General features: G+C 35.9%; 1 protein-coding gene across 1 annotated transcript; it reads left to right on the forward strand.

Moving 5' to 3' along the window:
* The first annotated feature begins 335 nt into the window (after nucleotides 1–335).
* On the forward strand, nucleotides 336–17,613 carry LOC105529309 (chromosome unknown open reading frame, human C5orf51). The gene is made up of 6 exons (XM_011966423.1): nucleotides 336–453; nucleotides 3,762–3,868; nucleotides 5,766–5,912; nucleotides 7,073–7,204; nucleotides 8,095–8,209; nucleotides 13,015–17,613. The coding sequence occupies exons 1-6, from the start codon at nucleotides 354–356 to the stop codon at nucleotides 13,296–13,298; spliced, it is 885 nt and encodes a 294-aa protein (XP_011821813.1). The 5' UTR covers nucleotides 336–353; the 3' UTR covers nucleotides 13,299–17,613.
* The last annotated feature ends 1,219 nt before the right edge of the window (nucleotides 17,614–18,832 follow it).

Below are 18,832 nucleotides of genomic sequence, written 5' to 3' on the forward strand. Positions count from 1 at the left end.
AGACGTCACCAAGCTGTCTTCCAGGAGGCAGGAGGAGAGAGCCGACTTTCCATTGGGTCAGTCGAGGGGCACGGCTGGCTCCCTATTGGCTTACAGGAGGGGGCGAGAGAGAGGCGTGCCTCAACGTCACACCCGCCCCTAGTCTCCTTGCTGCTCAGGATTATGGGAGGGAAGGAAAGTCCAGGAAAAATGACCCGGAACGACCTTTGCCGGCCTGGGCCGGCCCTCTTCCGGAGCTGATTTCTCCTCCCACCAACCAGGAGAGTTCCGCCCTACGCCCCGCCAGTGCTGGAGGATCCGGTGATTGCGGGCAACAAGGTCACGTGGCTGGGGCGCGCCCGCCGATTGTGGCCATGGCGGCCGCATTCTGTAGTGTGGTGAGACGAGTGGAAGAGCTCGGGGACCTGGCTCAGGCCCACATACAGCAACTTAGCGAAGCTGCCGGTGAAGATGGTGAGGGAGCGGAGGAGAGGGAGGCGGGCGGGGCAGACGGCGCTAAGGTACTGGCGCTCGATGGCTATGAGGGCTAGAGGCTGAGGCCTGTGTTCCCTTGGGTCCTAGGCCGCAAGTAGCCAACCGAGGTCTGTTGTTTCTGATCCTCGCTGCTCCATCGATTGCCCACTCCCCAGAACTCTCATTGCCAAGACGTTGTCTTCGGAAACCGCATTTTTCAGAACTCATGGAAAATCTGTCCAGATCCGTGCTGGTGTAAACTGTCTCGGTAGCAATTGGGAAAAGGGCAGAATCTAAATAAAATACAGAAGTTTAAATAAATGGCTAAGGTGAATGATAATACTCAAATTGGTAATGGTCGTTTGCATCCTGTAAAGATAAAAAGGCAGGTATAACAGTTCCACTTTTTCATTGCTGCGTTGTAAATTTGCATCTTACGTTTTGGATTCTAAACAACATTCTGTAGAAGAGCTTTACATTGGTGTGTAGACTATTCTGCCTATACATCATGCCAGTTCTCACAAGGGCTCTGTTAAGTATTGGCATAATTGTTTTGGAAAGGTGTAAGCTGTTAGGAAAAACTGGGCTAGGGTATTACCTCAACCTTCTGAATTTAAGTCCAATTCTCTTCATTAGGTCTCACCTGCCTTTAGGTTCTACATTATTCCTTTTCGAGTTTGAGCTATTACTACAGATAGTTTTTAAAATTCTTATGGACTCACTCATATCATTGGACTCATAGGAAAACAGTGGTGGAACATTTTCTTAAGCGATTGAATAGTTGGTGAATTTCTTATTAAATAGGGTCTATGATGAAATGCCTTAGTTTCAGTGAATATTTTTTGCCGGATTATCTTTTCTCAGGAGTGTTTTGTTTTGTTTTGGTTTTAGAGACAGAGTCTCATTCTGTCGCCCAGGCTGGAGCCCCTCTAGTAGTGGGACAACAGGCGCACACCATCACGCCTGGCTAACTTTGGTGTATTTTGTAGAAACGGGGTTCATCATGTTGCCCAGGTTGGTCCTGAACTCCTGGGCTCAAGCATTCCACCCGCCTTGGCTTCCCAAAGTGCTGGGATTACGGGTGTGAGCCACTGTGCCCATCCAGGAGTGTGTTCTTTAAAGACCTACTACAGACCATCCTGAAGCGGACTTATATTTTGGTCTGTGGATTCACATGAATAATTCTTGGGTAATAGGAGCTATTAAGTTGAAAGTGTATCTAAGTTACCTGTAATTCCCAGATTCACTTGAACCAGTCCAAAGAGACCAAAGAGTGTTTTTTATTCACTTATCACTGAACCAAAAGCCATTCTCATTTCCCTTGGAAGAGTTCTTTAATCTGGAATGAATGAGAGCTGGAAATAAAAGTCATGTGCTATATATGGAATTCTTGTTTAGAGGCTTTATACTTCTGAAAATTTGCTAAAATAAAATGACAATGTTAGTGGTTCATATTATGAGCCATGGTCAGCATGGAAATCAGTTCAGCATGGAAATCAGTTCAATCTTAAAAATATTACAAGATTTATGAACTGTAGTTAAAACAAAATTTCATGTACTTGTATTGAATTTGACATTTTTCCATGCAACAAGAATAATATATATTCAAAATTTGTTCTTTAATGTAACTACTATGTATTTATATTAGGGTATAGGGGTTTGATAATTTCCATTGTCTTCTTCAAATTAGATGAGATACAGCCAGATATTATTTCATCTAATAATGCATTTTTTAATTTCTAGCCAATTTTTGTTAATTTATTTCTCATTGTACAAGCACTATCTGTTTACTCTATGGAAGTATGTCATGAGGGAGTTTTTCCAGAGATTATATAAGAATCAGTTTCATCTTTTGCTTTGCCAGTCATTACTTTGACTAAATAGTTCTAGTAAAACTACATTTTATGGGCTTTTCCAAAATGTGAGCTATGCCACCACCACACCCCTGCCACAGTAATTATGTCATCAGTTTATGTGACATACTCTTTCAGCAATGGTTTAATGAGTTTGATGCAAATCTTTACATTGAAAATAATGCTGCAAGTTAAAAAACATATCAACACACTCTCTAAAGAAGCACCTAAGGAGTGTCATGTTCCATATAATTTCAGTTTATAGTAGGCTCTTTTTCTATGTTGTGTGGATGTCACTTCTGGGCTAATGAGAGGTGGGAAGACAGTGCTAAGAAGCAGATTTCAACTCAAGTGAAAGTGGATCTTACAGCAATCAAAATCCAATCTCAGGCTTTACCTGAGAAGACTTAAGGCAGCAGTCACATGATTGCCAACAGACATAACCTGATGGTGCTTTGGCTGCAACAATGAACAGCTTATCTGTCTGTGTAACTCCTGAGGCTAGATCAGGTAGGCCTACACCAAGTGCTACACTATCTGTTCATTGGCCTGTGAAGAAGAAAGGGATATATTTTAGAATATCAGAGTATGTTTCAGAAGGAAAGCACAGAGAGGCAAACTCAGGGAGTTTAGTGTCTTGATAGTGGGTGTATCTAAATGTGACTACATGAAGTGCTGCAGAAGGGTGGATAGTACCTTGGACTGGACACATAAGAAAAGGTGAAATCATAGAAGCAACAAAGGGATTATGACATTAGAGAAAGGGAAAAAAAATTAGGAGATGGTGAAGGTGGAGGGAGGGTGAGTTGTGATTAGAAGACTTATTAGAAGTGTTTAGTTCCTTCCAAGTTTTGAGGAAATGAGGTAATTTGTTTCTAAGTTTTTAAAGGAATTAAATACATAGATGTATTATATAATTTTAATCATAGTAGATATAAATAATTATAAAATTATAATTGCTTATAATGCTGGCATTTTATAAGGAATGAGATTTTGTCAATCATGGTTTTTTGCATAACATTTGCAACTACATTTATGAAATAGTAAGTTTTCAGTGGAAGGCCTTTCTGTAGATTTATGTATATTATTTGTATATTCCAGTAAGTTTTAAATTTAACTATTTTGAGTGCATTATCATCATAAAAGAAGCATAATGAGAATACAGACTGCATTTGAGAAATGGCAAGATTGACTCTAGAAAGTTTTCAGTATTTTGCTTTCTAGAATAAATTTTCATAATAAATTTACTTAATTAGGATTAGGCATTATGAGATATTTCATATTTTAGATATTATGAGCCATGGTCAGCATAGATATTATTACTATAATGCTGTTTCTCCATAATATTATTTCATCTTGTCATTTCATCATTTCATCTTCATACATAATTTGTTTTTTGTTTAAATAACACTCTGAAACTATGTGATGTAATTCTCATGTTTTTATTTCTTATAGATCACTTTTTAATTCGGGCCTCTGCAGCATTAGAAAAATTGAAACTGCTATGTGGAGAAGAGAAAGAATGTTCAAATCCATCAAATCTTCTAGAACTTTACACACAGGTACTGAAAGAGATGTGGACTCTGGCATTTTATGAGGGCAGGTTGTTTATTTAGATGATTGACTCCAATTTTAGGTAAAATGAAATCGGTTTATTCCATATTTCAAGTGTTTAATTTTGTTCAAAAAACTATGAATAAAACACAAAAACTTGAAACTTTGAGGCAGTATGAAAAGAAGTAAGATTTATTAGATGTGTTAATTAGAAAAGTTAGGAAAAAAATCTTACAGATAATAGAATTGTTTTCCTTTAGAGATAATTGAACAGGACACTAGTGTGTGCAATGTCCAATCTCTTGAAAGTTTCAGAGGGAGCAAGGGGGGATATAAGGGCCCTGACTTTTTTTTTCCCCCTGAAATTTACCTTCCCTAGGATTCTCAATATTATTCTCCCTGCTAGTGTCGTGCATATCTATGCGATTTTTCTGTTCACCCACTTGATTTTTAACTTTCCTTTCCAAATCAGGCTGCTATGTGGACAATGCCTTTTTTTCTTGGTTTTCTGAAACACTGCTGAGGGATGCTAACATCAAGAAATGTAATTTTATTACAGTAACTAACATTTATATAGCACTTTGTAGTTGATAGAGTGTTTTCATATGCCCTTTTTGGATTGCTAAGGGATAATAAAACTGAAGTGGTTACAGAAAGTACAGTAAACTTAGGCTTCCAAAGTGCCCATTTATAGCATTTAAATGCCTCGTGCTGTTCTTCCTGTTAGGAAGTTTCTAAAGATAGCTTCTGCCTTCAAACACCATGGCTGAGTAAGCCTAACAGCTACTCACAAACCACAGAGAACTGTTTAAATTTGGCAGGTATTTTGCTTGGCTTTCTTTCCTTTCAGAAAACTCTGTGCTTGTCTGCATATGTTGTATGTCATCTCATTTTTTTCAAATGAGAGTGTTCCAAACATTTAACTTAGTTACTAGAATAAGGCAAAAGACCTAGAGATATAGATTTCAATTTTACAAATCCTCTTAAAACCTATTTATGGTTCTGAATCAACAGATCACCTTTCATATGATGATGAAATCATATATGATGATCTCTCCTTACTGGCTTAGGCCTTTCACACAATAACACTTACTGCTCATGTTCACAGAAAGTAAAAGCACTAACTGGGTGCTAGGTAACATTTCTAGTACTTTACGTATGTTAATTAATTTTATACTCCAACAAGGAACTTTGAAAAGTATTTTAGTCCAATTTATCATTTAGTCAATTAAGAAGCTGAAGCTCAAAAAAGATAAAACTGACTTGTCTTTGGTTAGTTAAGTGATTAGTGGTAGAACTGACACTAGAACCCAGTTTCCTTAGTCTTAGTTCAATAGATTGAAAAAGGAAAAAGGATTGAGGAGTTTTATATGCTTTAACAGCATCTCTAATATTTAGGAATACTGGGGGCTTAGTGTTTGAGTTGCATATGTTGATGGTATGTTTACTCTATTGGGTAGCAGGACACATATGCCCCTAATACTGGCTCTGTATTTGGGAAAACAAATAAATCCTTTGAAGGTTCAAAACTGGAAGTAGTGACCTTAACTTGATACAGCAGGCATTTAGGAAAATTTCAGGGATTATATAAATAGCAGAATATAATAATTACATTTTTCATAATTCTATATAATTAAATTCTGTAAATTAAAGCTCTATTTTTTTTGAGAGAAAGAAAGATTATCATTAATTCAGCACTTTAGTAAAATACCTATGAAGTTTTCTTTAAAATCTTTCTCAAATTATATTTACATCTAGACATTTTGCCTACTTCTCAAATTTACATATTGAGCTAGAAGATTTAAATGTGTAATAAAGCACCTATATGTGCAAGGTGAAACTGTAAGAATTGTTTTTTTTCAATTTTAAATCATTGATAGATGCCTTTCTTTTTTTTTTTTTAAGGCTATTTTGGACATGACATATTTTGAGGAGAACAAGCTAGTAGATGAAGATTTTCCTGAAGACTCTTCTTCACAGAAAGTAAAAGAACTGATCAGTTTTCTTTCAGAACCAGAAATTTTAGTCAAGGAAAATAATATGCATCCAAAAGTAAGTTTTACGTTCCTGTTAATTATGATGGAATATTGCTGGTACTGTCCTGCTCTTTGGAGTCTATATCTTTTTTCTTCTTCATTGTATCTTTGTTTCTTAAATTAAGATTGGAAGAGGGAGATAAAAGAGCTTAATGCTTCAGACCAATGTTGCAACAAAAGTATCATATTTTACTAAATGTATTTCAGAATATTTGCATAATAGAATTGTAATAGCAGTGCCTACTCATTTTTTTTAACATAGATATTCCCATATCCACCCCGTTTACTTTTGCAGATGCTGTTTTCTTGAAGGTCACTATTAATCTAAATACCACATCTGTTGTCCTTATAGTCCTTAGTCTCTCGAACATTTGCTCCCCTTCTTAACATTGATCACCCCCTCCCTCTGAGACCCTACCTGCTCCTTTTCCACTTCTTCATGTCTGAAATGTCTTCTCTTGCTAGCAACTGTCCTGCCTTCCATTCTAGAAGCACAGGTACTAGCCAAGGATGTCTCCTTCATCACTGATAGTCTCCATTCTGTCTTTACTTGACAACCTGTTCACAGGCTTTGTACTGTCATCTCTATTTGAATAATCCTATTATTTTTTATCTCTAGTCCTGGATATTCTTTCAAGCAAATAATTTCTCATCTTTAACTGCCTGCTGACTATCTACCTAGATATTTTTTTTCTCTGTTTATATATCAGGGGAGGCTGTGGAAACATTATCCCCAAATTTAAATGACAAACCGCTTTAAAAATTTTGATTTATTAGAATTATTTTTGGGTGTAAATTTTCATTATTTTATTCGCGTGATAGTAGAAATAGATATGATCTCACTTCAAGTAATGTATTTGTGAAAAGTTACCTTTTTAATGAAATGATGACTGCTTATGTTGCAAACCTGTTAGGATAATTTGCTAGTAAAAATGTTTTTTAAATTATTTTGTAAAACTACTTGTAAATTGACATAGTTATTTTAATTTTTATGTATTAAAAGGCTTGCATATTTATAATTGATTGAAACTAAGGCTTCCCTGTGTAAGTAGCTAAACAAAGGGCACATTTTGTGATGTGAGAATGTTTTCAATTGCTGAGTTTTTGAAATTTAACTTCAACTTTTACAGACATCCAGTTTCCCTTTTTAGCTATGTCTTTTTGTGTGTGTTTCAGCACTGCAATTTGCTTGGGGATGAGCTACTGGAATGTCTGTCTTGGAGACGAGGAGCCCTGCTGTATATGTATTGTCATTCTCTTACCAAAAGAAGAGAATGGCTCTTAAGAAAATCCAGTTTGCTTAAAAAGGTAAGAAGACATTCCCTACACATTTTTCATTGTTGACATTTATAGGTTTCAAAAAGCTGTCTATGTTGTACTACTAAGAGTAGTGGATCAAAGGGTCTTTGGTTTGTATTCTATATCTTTTATTTACTAGCTGGGTAATCATAAATAAATTGGGCTTGTTGTGAAGACTAAATCAGATAACATGTGAAAGCACTTTGTAATCTGTGAAGTTTTTTTTTTAAGGATTTGTATTATTTTAAATATAAGATAAACTATATTAATTTCTAAACTTTTAAACAAATTTTGTCTTGAAAGAAACACTTGTGAGCCTGTCAGCAGATCACTTCTAAGGAACTCACATGACCCTGCTTCTAGAAAATTGTGGCCCTCTGATTCACTTGACCATTATGACTGAATCATTAAATCCAAAATATGAGTCTTGGTATTGTATCACTAAGGATTCTAACTTGGGTTAAATGTACACATAATTTAGGTGGGCTTGGAAATGGGAGGCCACACTGGCAGATACAAAAGTTTGGTCATAATATTTCTAAGTTATAAGTACATAACGTGCTTTTAATACATTGTTGTTGAGCACATCTTTATTATCTTTATTCTTTTCTTCCTCTGATAACATCTTTAACAAATATATTACTGAAATGTGTTTCTGGTTAATGCATTCTTTTTTTTTTAAGTACTCTTTCTTACTACTAGAGCATTTCAAGGGGTATATTTATATTAGCAGTGTCTTGGGATAGTGGGTCTTTATACCATTGAAATAGAATAGCTGTAAGCTATGTTGATATATTAACCAATTTTCTCTCGAGTGAAGAATGGAAAATATTAATATTTGAAGTTTATATATCTCTGCAGATAATACTTTCAATTCTTTGGCTCTGACTTTTATTTAGTACCTTCTTGATGGAATCAGTTACTTGCTACAGATGCTAAATTATCGATGTCCTATCCAGTTAAATGAAGGAGTTTCTTTCCAAGACCTAGACACAGCTAAATTACTGAGTGCAGGTAATGTGATCTCTCATTAAATTTTCTAAGTGATTTAAAGCTTCTTATGATTTTAGGAAGTTTATTAGATTTCACTTTGATTTAAATAAATGTCAAGGCAGATTATAGACAAAAAAGTAATAAGTCATAAAAGGGGTTATACAAAATTCAAAGATAAAATCTTTTGATGTGATACAGAAAAATATTTCTAATCCCTTGTGTTAAATAATTTTGGAAGTTATGTATTGTGTTCCTTCTGCTCATTTTGCATCCTCACACAGCCGTGTAATTAGTTTGTTTTCACACTGTTATAAAGATACTACCTGAGACTGGGTAATTTATAAACAGAAGAGGTTTAATTGACTTTCAGTTCCACTTGGCTGGGAAGGTGTCAGGAAACTTACAATCATGGTAGAAGGAGAAGCAGGCACGTCTTAAATGGCAGCAGGTGAGACAGAGCATGTGTGAGTGCAAGAAAAACTATTATTTATAAAACCATCAAATCTCATGAGAATTCACTCACTATCATGAGAACAGCATGAGGGAAACCACGTGAATGATCCAGTCCCCTCCCACCAGCTTCCTCCCTCAACACCTGGGGATTATAATTCAAGATGAGATTTGGTTGGGGACACAAAGCTAAACCATGTCAAGCCTTAGTCAGCATTTTATCAGAACTAGATTTGGCTACTTGTAACTAACTGGAAGTAACTTTTAAACAAGGTAGATATTTAGTGATCTTTCACACAGGAAAGGTCCAGAGCTGGTACAGTGGCTCCATCTCATCATGTTCTTACCTTTTTCCTCCATTCATCTTTAAAACAAGACTCTCTCTTCATGGGGAGGCACTTTATTTAGAATATAATACTTTCCAGACTGTGCAGCATGCATCTCTGTTTAGGACATTGCTTTTATTCTCAGTATCCCGAGATGTTCCTGGAGCTCCTTCAGTCTCACCTGTGTTTCAGGCTACAGGCATAGCAAAAGGGAATTTCAGCCAAGTCTGTTCCGTTAGACCGTCCTTCTCAGAAGTTTCTTACAACCTCCATTTCACTGGCCAGAATTTAATCAGATGACTTTACTTAGCTGTAAGGAAACCTGGAAAGTATAGTCCTTAACCTGATACATTGCCATCCCAAATAAAATTAAGGTTGTTTACTAAGAAAGGGGTATTGGGGAGAATGAATACTGGTTGGCAACTATACATTTCTGCCACAAGCATCTGTGTACTTGAAAATTCAAGGAACTGAATATAGAGCATCATCTGGGTTTTAGACTTGTGTGTGGGAAGAGAAGAAACAATTACTTTTACCATCTCCTTATAAATGGAAGAACTGAGGTCCAGGTAAACCCAGATGAATTGGTCAAGGTCAAATAGCTGCAAGTAACATTAGATCACATGTGTAAAATTTTTTACTTCATCTGAAGTTTTGATGGGAAAAAAATGAAATATGAAGAATAATTAGAATACCTCTTTGGAAATATTCTAGTATTTTAAGTATGTTTTAATTCTTTCTGTTTCTTTGTTAGCCTCTTCAGGATTGTTCTATTTGAAAGCATTTTATAGAAAAAAAAGGTGATTTAAGTGACATGATGTCCAAAAATTATTACTTTCTGCTCATTTAGACAAATATTTCATTCTAAAACAACTTATTGTGAATACAAAAAGCTCCCTCAGTGGGCATGACATTTTGACAAACATGGGGTATTTGATGTATTTATGGCAAGTATATACTAGTTATTAGTTATTTCAGATAACTAGGAACCAATTAGAGGCATTGAAAATGCCTTGTTAAAAATTTCTATTTTCACACATAGACTGATTAAATTGAATTCTTAATGTGGGACACTTTAAAAGAAAAAGGTGGGGGTAGGCACTAAAGCTCATTTAGAACCAAAGGGAGTGGCACAAATCACCTGCTTTCCTAATTCTCCCATTTCTAGTTATAAAGTAAGACACTCTCATAGCCTGGAATTTTTTCTTCAGGAAGCAGGTAATATTGGTGGCATCTCTTTGTCATACTTTGAATTTACTAGCTCCTAGTTTCAGTTGCTTCTTCAACAAGGGAATTAAAAGGGTCAGATAGGGTAGCATTTTCCAGACAAAAAGAAACAGTATAGGCACCACAGCAGTTTTGCTACATACTGTCCTAAGTCCTCTTATGGTGCTGGCTTTTTGTTCTCATCTAAACAAGTTTGCGCTTGAACCCGGGAGATGGAGGTTGCAGTGAACTGAGATCTCGCCACTGCATTCCAGCTTGGGGGATAGAGTGAGACTCCGTCTCAAAAAACAAAAACAAAAACAAAACAAAAAAATCTAAGTTTGCCTCCTTTAGGAGGCCAAGGCAGGATGATCACTAGAGAAAAGCCAGGAGTTCAAGACATAGTGAGACATCATCCATCATCTCTACAAAAACTAAAAAAAAAAAAAAATTATCCAGGCATGGTGGCGCGTGACTGTAGTTCCAGCTACATGGCAGGCTGAGGTGGGAGAATCAGTTGAGCCCAGGAGTTTGAGGCTGCAGTGAGCCCTGATCGCACAGCTGCACTCTAGCCTGGGTAACAGAGTGAGACCTGGTCTGAGAAAAAAGAAAAAAAGGTTGCTTTGCCCAAATGTATCTATCTGAACATGATTAGATTAGAAGCCAGGAAACCTACCTTTCATAGGCTGAATTACTCCTAAGTCCCTTTTGGAGAGGCTCAAATAATTTCTTGTTAGTCGATATAAAATACAATTCTGAATAATTCTTAATATTTAGGGAGAAAAGTTCTATATGAGACATCAAATTTTCTGTGGCTAGATCTTGGTGATAATTTACCTAATTTTAGATAAAACTCAAAACTGTGTATGGTTTTTGTTACTTTTTCTAAGGTAAGATAATCATATTATTGTTTAGACATTATCTGTATATCATTAAATTTTATGCAGTAAGCCCTTGTGTCTCACCTCTGAGCCTCATTGTTCTGTGAAGTGGGGCCAGAGAATTTTAATCTTTGGACATGGCCTTATCAGATGAAAGTGTTATAAAAATTCCCTTGTCAGAATAAACCTGGAATCACATGGGGGTAAATAAAAAAACTGTCCAACTTTTATACCCTTTGTTTACACTCTTAATACAACTGAGGACCCTCCCTCCCCTACAAATCAGAGCTGGTATCACAAAAGGTTGTATGAGTGGGAGGGAGGTGATGAAGAGAGGTTGGGTTAATGGGTACAAACATACAGTTAGAAAGAAGGAATAAGTTCTGAAGGCAAAAGTTTGAGAACCACTATTTATTGTATAGCCATTTGTATTAGTCCAGTTTCACGTCGCCGATAAAGACATACCCAAGACTGGGAAGAAAAAAATAGGTTTAATGGACTCATAGTTCCACGTTGCTGGGAGGCCTCATAATGATGGCGGAAAGCAAAAGGCACTTCTTACATGGCGGTGACAAGAGAAAAGGAGAGAGAAATGAAAGCAGAAACCCCTTATAAAACTATTAGATCTCTTGAGACTTATTCACTACCACAAGAACAGTATGGGGGAAACCACCCCCGTGATTCAGTTATCTCCCACTGGGTCCCTCCCACAACACATGGGAATTATGAGGGTACAATTCAAGATGAGATTTGGATGGGGACACAGAGCCAAACCATATCACCATTCATTCAGCTATTCTGCTGAGCCTGTTGTTTCTCTTGCTACTATTTATAAGCAGAAATTGAGGTGAAGTGAAGGTGAATACTGCAGGAACAAATTTTGATACTTTAAAAAACTTGCAATAGATTCAAAACAGAAACTACCACCGTTCTGAAAGTCGAATTTTTCATATCCAGTGCCATCATAGTCACTTTTGTTGTATCATATTAGGTGAACAACAGACATGATGCTCATTTATTTGAAGTAATCTTTTTTAATCACAGAAGCACATTAGAATATGTCATTTATTTTTTTCTTTAATGGCTTTTAAGAAGTTACATTTTTATTTCATATGTTCTTTAGGAAAATTCCATGAATTAAGTAGGGGATGCAAACTCCTTATTTTTCAGATTTAAAACCTGAGATTCAAAGAGCTTTGGTGACTTGCCCAAAGACACAAAGCCAGTAATTTATACCCAGATCTTTTTCATTCTAGGTTTATTTGTCTTTCTGCCAAATTAATACACTTTATGCACCATAAATGTTTAATTATATAATTGCCTACTGGAAAAACTACCCATAAGAAGAAAGAGTTCAACTTTTGATGAAAATTCTGCAGCATATTCTCTTTTTTTCTGGTAATACAAAGCATCTTGGAAATAACACCTTTAATAATTGTATGGACTCTCAGGCATGATTATGCATGATAATTTCTTAGACTTTTAGAGAAATATAGGATGTCTAGGATACCTGACTTTAGCTATATGAATCATCCTAGAGCATACCCCAAAATAAAGGGTGTGTCCATGGGTGGAATTCAGGGAGTTTATAAGTACTCTGAAATTGACTGCAGAATTTGGGGCGTATATTCTGGGAGAAGTTCTGTTCCTTAAATTAGATTCTTGGAGAAGTTCTAGAGTGGACCCCAAAAAGGTCAAAATCACTTACCTAAATGATTCTCTAAAAAAAATCCTCTGGTACTCTGTTTTTCTTTTTGTAATGGGCCTCCTTTATCAGTAAAATAGATATAAACATGCTTATTAAATGAAGATTGTATTAGTCATATTTTGCTTTTGTGTTACTGTTAAAGTGAGAATAGAAAATGCTTAATGACAAAAGGAACTTTAATTCAAGTTTAGTTAATAACTAGGGTTTCTTTTTAAGCTTTTAATTCTAATCTGTCAACCTAAATGACTTTCCCAGGAATATTTAGTGACATTCATCTGCTGGCTATGATGTACAGTGGAGAAATGTGTTACTGGGGATCGAAGTATTGTGCTGATCAGCAACCAGAAAATCATGAAGTAGATACTAGTGTTTCTGGAGCAGGCTGCACTACACACAAGGAACCCTTGGATTTCCGAGAAGTAGGAGAAAAGATCTTGAAAAAGTATGTATCTGTGTGTGAAGGACCCCTGAAAGAACAAGAATGGAATACAACGAATGCAAAACAAATTTTAAACTTCTTTCATCATCGCTGTAACTAGAAAGTTCATCTAGTCCTTTTCAAATAGAAAAACAACAAAACCCATGAAATGGAAAAGAGAGTTCCAAAAAAGAAGACATGTTGATACTGAATATGAGAACATTACACTGCATAAAGATATCCAACTTTGGTATCCTTTAAACACCATCACCATCTTTTTCATTATATATTCTTAAACCTATGAAGGGATGATTCTTTAATTTCTAAAGTGTTTTTCAAACTCACCTTAAAATACAGATGTTATGTCACTAATAATGAGTAGTAACCCAATTTAGCTTTACAAAGATTTTTTCTGTTACTTTAGATTTTTTTAATTGTGGTATATGTAACACAAGTTTACCATTTTTATCATCTTTAGATTATTTTGTATAATCTCCCTACCTTGAAATTTGCCATGAATCAGAAATTAAAGTCAAGTTATCTCACTACTTTGAATACATACTATGGATATAAATGTAGGCAAAATGAGAGATTATTACTAATATTCAGATTCCATTTTCAGTAAGGTAAATAATGAAAGATCTCACAAGGGAATCATTGTGTTTAATTATTTTGCCATGTATTACTAATTGTATTTAAAATTTCTACTTCCTTTAGGCATTTTATAAAAATTTAAAAATTATTTTTCTATTTTGTTTAAAAGAAAATGCATGGCTTTTCAAGTGAGTAATGAAGATAAAAATCAAGTTAGGTTAGTCTACCATTAGTTCATATGCTTTTATAGCACATCTTTTCATACCGTATTGAAATTTTAATGTTTTCTACCTTTAATAATAGGGGTGAGTGTTAAAGGCCAGAGAGCCTAACTTGATATCTTGCTCATGGTCTTTCTGTCTACCTCAACTCCTGTTGTCATCTTTGGATGATCTTTCTGATACCTTGCTGATATCTTGGACTTCTGCCCAGTGACTTTATCACATTCCAGCAGCTTACTCCCGTGCCACACTTTGAATGTCACCATCTTGAATTTCTCTTTCTGGTAAAATTTCAGTAACTGATAACTGCCCTCTTTTCAGTTTTTTCGCTTCCTTATTTTATTGACTTTTCTCTCCTTTATGTTCGTTCCACATTCTTCAGTTCCTTCTTACCCCCGTTTCTTGACTGTTCCCCTTCCTCCGAAACTATCAGCCCCTTTCAGGCTTTCTTCCCTATCTACCCTCAGCTTTATGGGACACTATATGAACTGATCTCACCAGTTATTCTTCTTCCTCTGGTCTTTTAGTCTAATCCTTCAGCAAGCCCCCAACCTCAGATTAATCCTATTTATTGTCTACCTTTTCTGGGATGCTGAGTTCTTTGTGAAGGGTAGTCCTTCAAAGTAAAATCACTACAAGTATCTCGCTTCAGCCTTAGAAAAGCCCTCAATGTAAACCTTATGTTTGTTACTAGGGTGGCCTCTCTCCCATTTCCCGCTGTGGCTGAGCCAAACTTCATTACTTTCCTTAGGCCCTCTGCCCCTCCCCTAGCATATGACTCTTCCTCCTATTGAACAGAAAATTGGGACTATGAAGAGTTCAACTTGTATTTTCCAACTTCACTCATATTCCCCTGTTTTCGAGGAAAAGAGGTTGCCTGCTTCCTATCAAAGGCTACTCTGTGCTACACGTTGGTTTCATCTCTGCTGTCTCCCTCATTTCCCCACAAAGTGTTGTCTCACTATTTGCCTACCTTTTAGGTATTGATCTTCACTAGATTTTCTCTCTCTCTCTTTTTTTACTTTACATATTTTATACAATGTCATTCATAACTATGGCTTCTTTTACCACCTGTAATATCAGACTGAGTCTCAAACATGTAACTTGTATCCTGTCTTCTCTCTTGCTCTCTAAACCTTGTTTCTAATTACCTATCAAATGTCTTCATTAGACATCCCACAGTAATTTTAAACTCAGTGTGTCCAAACATTAAGTCCTCATCTTTATATAAAATCCTTTCTGCTTTCTAAGTTTTCTGTTTTTGGGATTTTCCACAGATCAGGGCAACACAGAATGGCTACCTTCCCAGCCATGTCTCTGTAGTCATCCTGTGTAATCATGTTCTAGTCCAGTGTTGCTCAAACAGTTAAAATCCAGGGTGCTTTTGGTAAACATACAAATTCTGATATAGAGCCTTTGTGGCAAAGGGAATCTCAATTCCTGCCCCAGCCCCCTTGCTTATCCTTACACAGCTAAGATTTTTATTTAACTTAACATTTTAGCAAGTTTTATTATGAAAATACCTTTGTGCTTTCTAAGTACAAAGATTTAAATTATTTTTAATATGGTTTTTAGAACCACAGACTATCCCTCTTTTTAGAGCATCCTGATCAATTGCAAGTACTTCCAGTGCTTCCCCAAAGGTGCTTTGTGTTTTCAACCTCAGTAGCCTTGCACACATCATTACTTCTACATCCTTCTTTGTGACCAAGTGAATACCTACCTACCTCTTAGGATTCAGCTTCAGTGATTCTGTTTTCATAGGCTTTTTAAAGTCCTTTTCAGTCAAATTAGATGCTCCTTTGTTCTTGTCCTTTACTCTTCCCCTCCAGTGTTATCACACTGATCACACTGCTTTGTAATTATTTTCTTTATTGTTGGTAAGCTCCATATTTTAAAAATTTACCTGTATACATAGTGCTTAATGCATGGTAGGCCCTTAGTAATGTTTTTGAATTAATGAGGCATGATTCTAAATGCCAAAGTTTGCACAAAAGGGTTGTTGCTATTGGATTCCAAACTGCCATGCCCTCTATACCAGTGGCTGACAAGGCATATAGGGATATATGTCATCCTGAGAGGAGTAAAGTATTTAGATTCTGAACCTGAGGAAAGAGAACTTTCTCTTAAGAAGTTGGAAACTTCCGTTTTACCTTCATGTCCCTTGTAGACCATTTTGTCTAACTGGTTGGTACAATTATGAGGGTAGTACTGGGTGCTTTTTATACAACTTTCCATCCCCCACACAGTTGGAGAATAATTTGTAGACCATAGCAGTTAAAATGCTTTTTACTCTGGCATATTATAAAATAATGAACACGTTTTCTATATATGTTAAAGCCTGCTAAATCATTCACTTAGAATGAAGTAACCGCAAGGTACCAAATACCCCACATAAGGAAAGTACTACACTAAATTCACTCAACTATTGTATGCCTACCATATGCCAGATTTTATCCTAGACACTGAGAATATAGCTTTTTAAAACCCCCTGCTGTTTCAGAGCTTGTATTCTAGTGGAGGAAGTTAGACAAAACATTTTAAGAAATAAATGTATAGAGAGTGTCAAGTGATGAGTACCATCAAGAAGAAAAATGAGGGTAAGGGGCTAGTGTGACAGGGAGAGGGTTGGGATGCTATCATATTTAGGGGTGGTTGGGAACTGTCTACCGCTTCAGCATTCGTGTCTTCAAATTTCCCTCCTTTGGTTATATACCTTGCATATTCAGCACATTCATATAGAAGTTCTGATACTGAATTAAGGAATGGGTCACTACTTAAGACTTTATCATTTCAGCTACACATAAAAGGTTTCTCTCCACTGTGGATTTTGCTAATCGTTGAGTGATATCTGAAGGCCTTGTTGTGTTTTTTTACACTTGGGGTTTCTCTTCAGTTTGAATTCTCTCGTGGTTACCAAAACTCTGTTAAAGGACTTTTCACAGTCCTTAAATTGGTATGGCTGTTTCCCAATATGAATTTTTTTTATGTTAACTGGACTTTCAGACTTTAGTTAAAGACCTGTGTGTTCTGCTGCATTTATAGGGTTTTGGGCTGCTGAGAATAATTGATGCTCATTAAGGTGCAAATCATGACTAAAGACTTTCTTCTTTTTCATATAGTAGAGTGAGGCAAGGGTCATGGCTAAAACTCCACAATAACATTACATTCCTAGCTTTACAGTCTTGCTGTGAATTCTCTGGTATTCATTAAAGTGTGAGCTGTGTTAAAAGGCATTCTTAGATTCATTTTAACGGCATTTTAAAAAACTCACAGTTGGGTTAACATGCTGGTTTTAGATTGCTTGTCTCTTCTCTTTCTATCTTACAGGGTTCCTTTTCTAGCTTAAATAAGGGTACTCCATCTGCCATAGAATCCAGGATTCTGTAGTTTTTTAGTTTCACTTCCCTGTATTCTTTTTTTTTTAATTTTTTAACAATGAGATGATACCATGTTACAGCAGTATTACATTAAGATACATTTAATATAGCCACAATTAAAGTATGCATTGTGTATTTATGCTGGTGTTCTTTCATGTTTTTTATTTCTTCTAGTGAAAATTTCCAACTAAACTGTTTTTGAGCATATACATTTTAAAAAAAATAAAACCATACACCCCTACTTGTTGCTTGTTTTCTTTTATAGTTGGCTGTTGCATCAGAATTAAAACTTTCGTCATCTCAGTTTACTATTTTAACTTCTGAATGTTATTTCTTCTGGTCCTAATAACTTTTAAAGATGGGGTAATATAGTGGTTAGGATTCTGAGCTCTGGAGCCAGAAGGCCTGAGTTTAATTTTAGCCCTGCCATTTATAATACTAGCTGTGTGACTCTCTCTGTAAGTTATTTAATCTTCCTGTGCCGCCTTATTTTTAACGCAGTAGTAGTACCTACCTCAAGGATATCGAAGATAAATAAGTTAATGTTCAGAGTGCTTTAGTTCAGTGCCTAGTACATAAGAGCACAAGAGAATTAGCTATTACTACACTGTTTCCCTTAATGTCTAGTTCTGTATATAGGCATACCTCATTTAGCATGCTGACTCATTAGCCAGACAATTGAATGACAAACTTGTTGGCCAGGAAAGCACTGCCTTTTCCTTGGTTCAAGTCATGCCAGCCTTTCTAGGTGGGAAGCAGATTTCAGAAAAGAAATCAGGACTTGGATAGGCATCTCAAATGTTTTTTGTGGACATGACTGGAAGAAAACATCCAATTAATTTTCAAAACATTTTCAGCCCTCCCTCAAAATATATATAAAATCCACTGTATTCAGATGTACTAGTCATCTAAATATGTTATACATACCCTATTTAAAACTGAATTTTTCAATCAGCCTGATTGCCTTGACTTCTGATACCTTTTGGTCTAATTCTTAACTCACAGGTCAGAGACATTCAATGAAATACTGGTTATTTAAATTTAAATACCATACTTAAAAATAGATTATTCTAAATCCTAATATAGCCACATGATTGAGTAGTACGTAGCTGTAAAAATCCATGAGGTATATTTCTGTATAACTCTGCAGAGTGGTCTTATTAAGTAAAAAACAAAATGGAGAAGGTAAATATATAATCATATTTAAGAAAGGGGATATAAAACTCTGTGTGTGTGTGTGTGTGTGTGTGTGTGTGTGTGGTTAAAAAAAAGAAACAATGGAAAGATAACCAAAACTTTAAAAAGTGGTTACTTATGGTGCTTATGGTGGAGGCAGGAGGAGAGAAACCAGATGGAAAGAACCAGGATGGAAGCTAGATTTCTCTGAATATATCTTGAATTTTCAACATTTGACTTTGGTACATATGTTATTCTAAAAGGAGGTTTATGTAAAGTTAAGG

This window comes from Mandrillus leucophaeus, unplaced genomic scaffold, assembly GCF_000951045.1.
Source record: "Mandrillus leucophaeus isolate KB7577 unplaced genomic scaffold, Mleu.le_1.0 Scaffold119, whole genome shotgun sequence".
Classification (NCBI taxonomy): Eukaryota; Metazoa; Chordata; class Mammalia; order Primates; family Cercopithecidae; genus Mandrillus; species Mandrillus leucophaeus.

What these genes read in the sequence shown, in the direction of transcription:
- LOC105529309 (XM_011966423.1), top strand. Translation starts at nt 354, where the DNA reads ATGGCGGCCGCATTCTGTAGTGTGGTGAGACGAGTGGAAGAGCTCGGG. An exon ending in TTCTAGAACTTTACACACAG is followed by an intron (nt 3,869 to 5,765) that starts GTACTGAAAGAG and finishes TTTTTTTTTAAG; the next exon opens with GCTATTTTGGACATGACATA. An exon ending in AAAATAATATGCATCCAAAA is followed by an intron (nt 5,913 to 7,072) that starts GTAAGTTTTACG and finishes TGTGTGTTTCAG; the next exon opens with CACTGCAATTTGCTTGGGGA.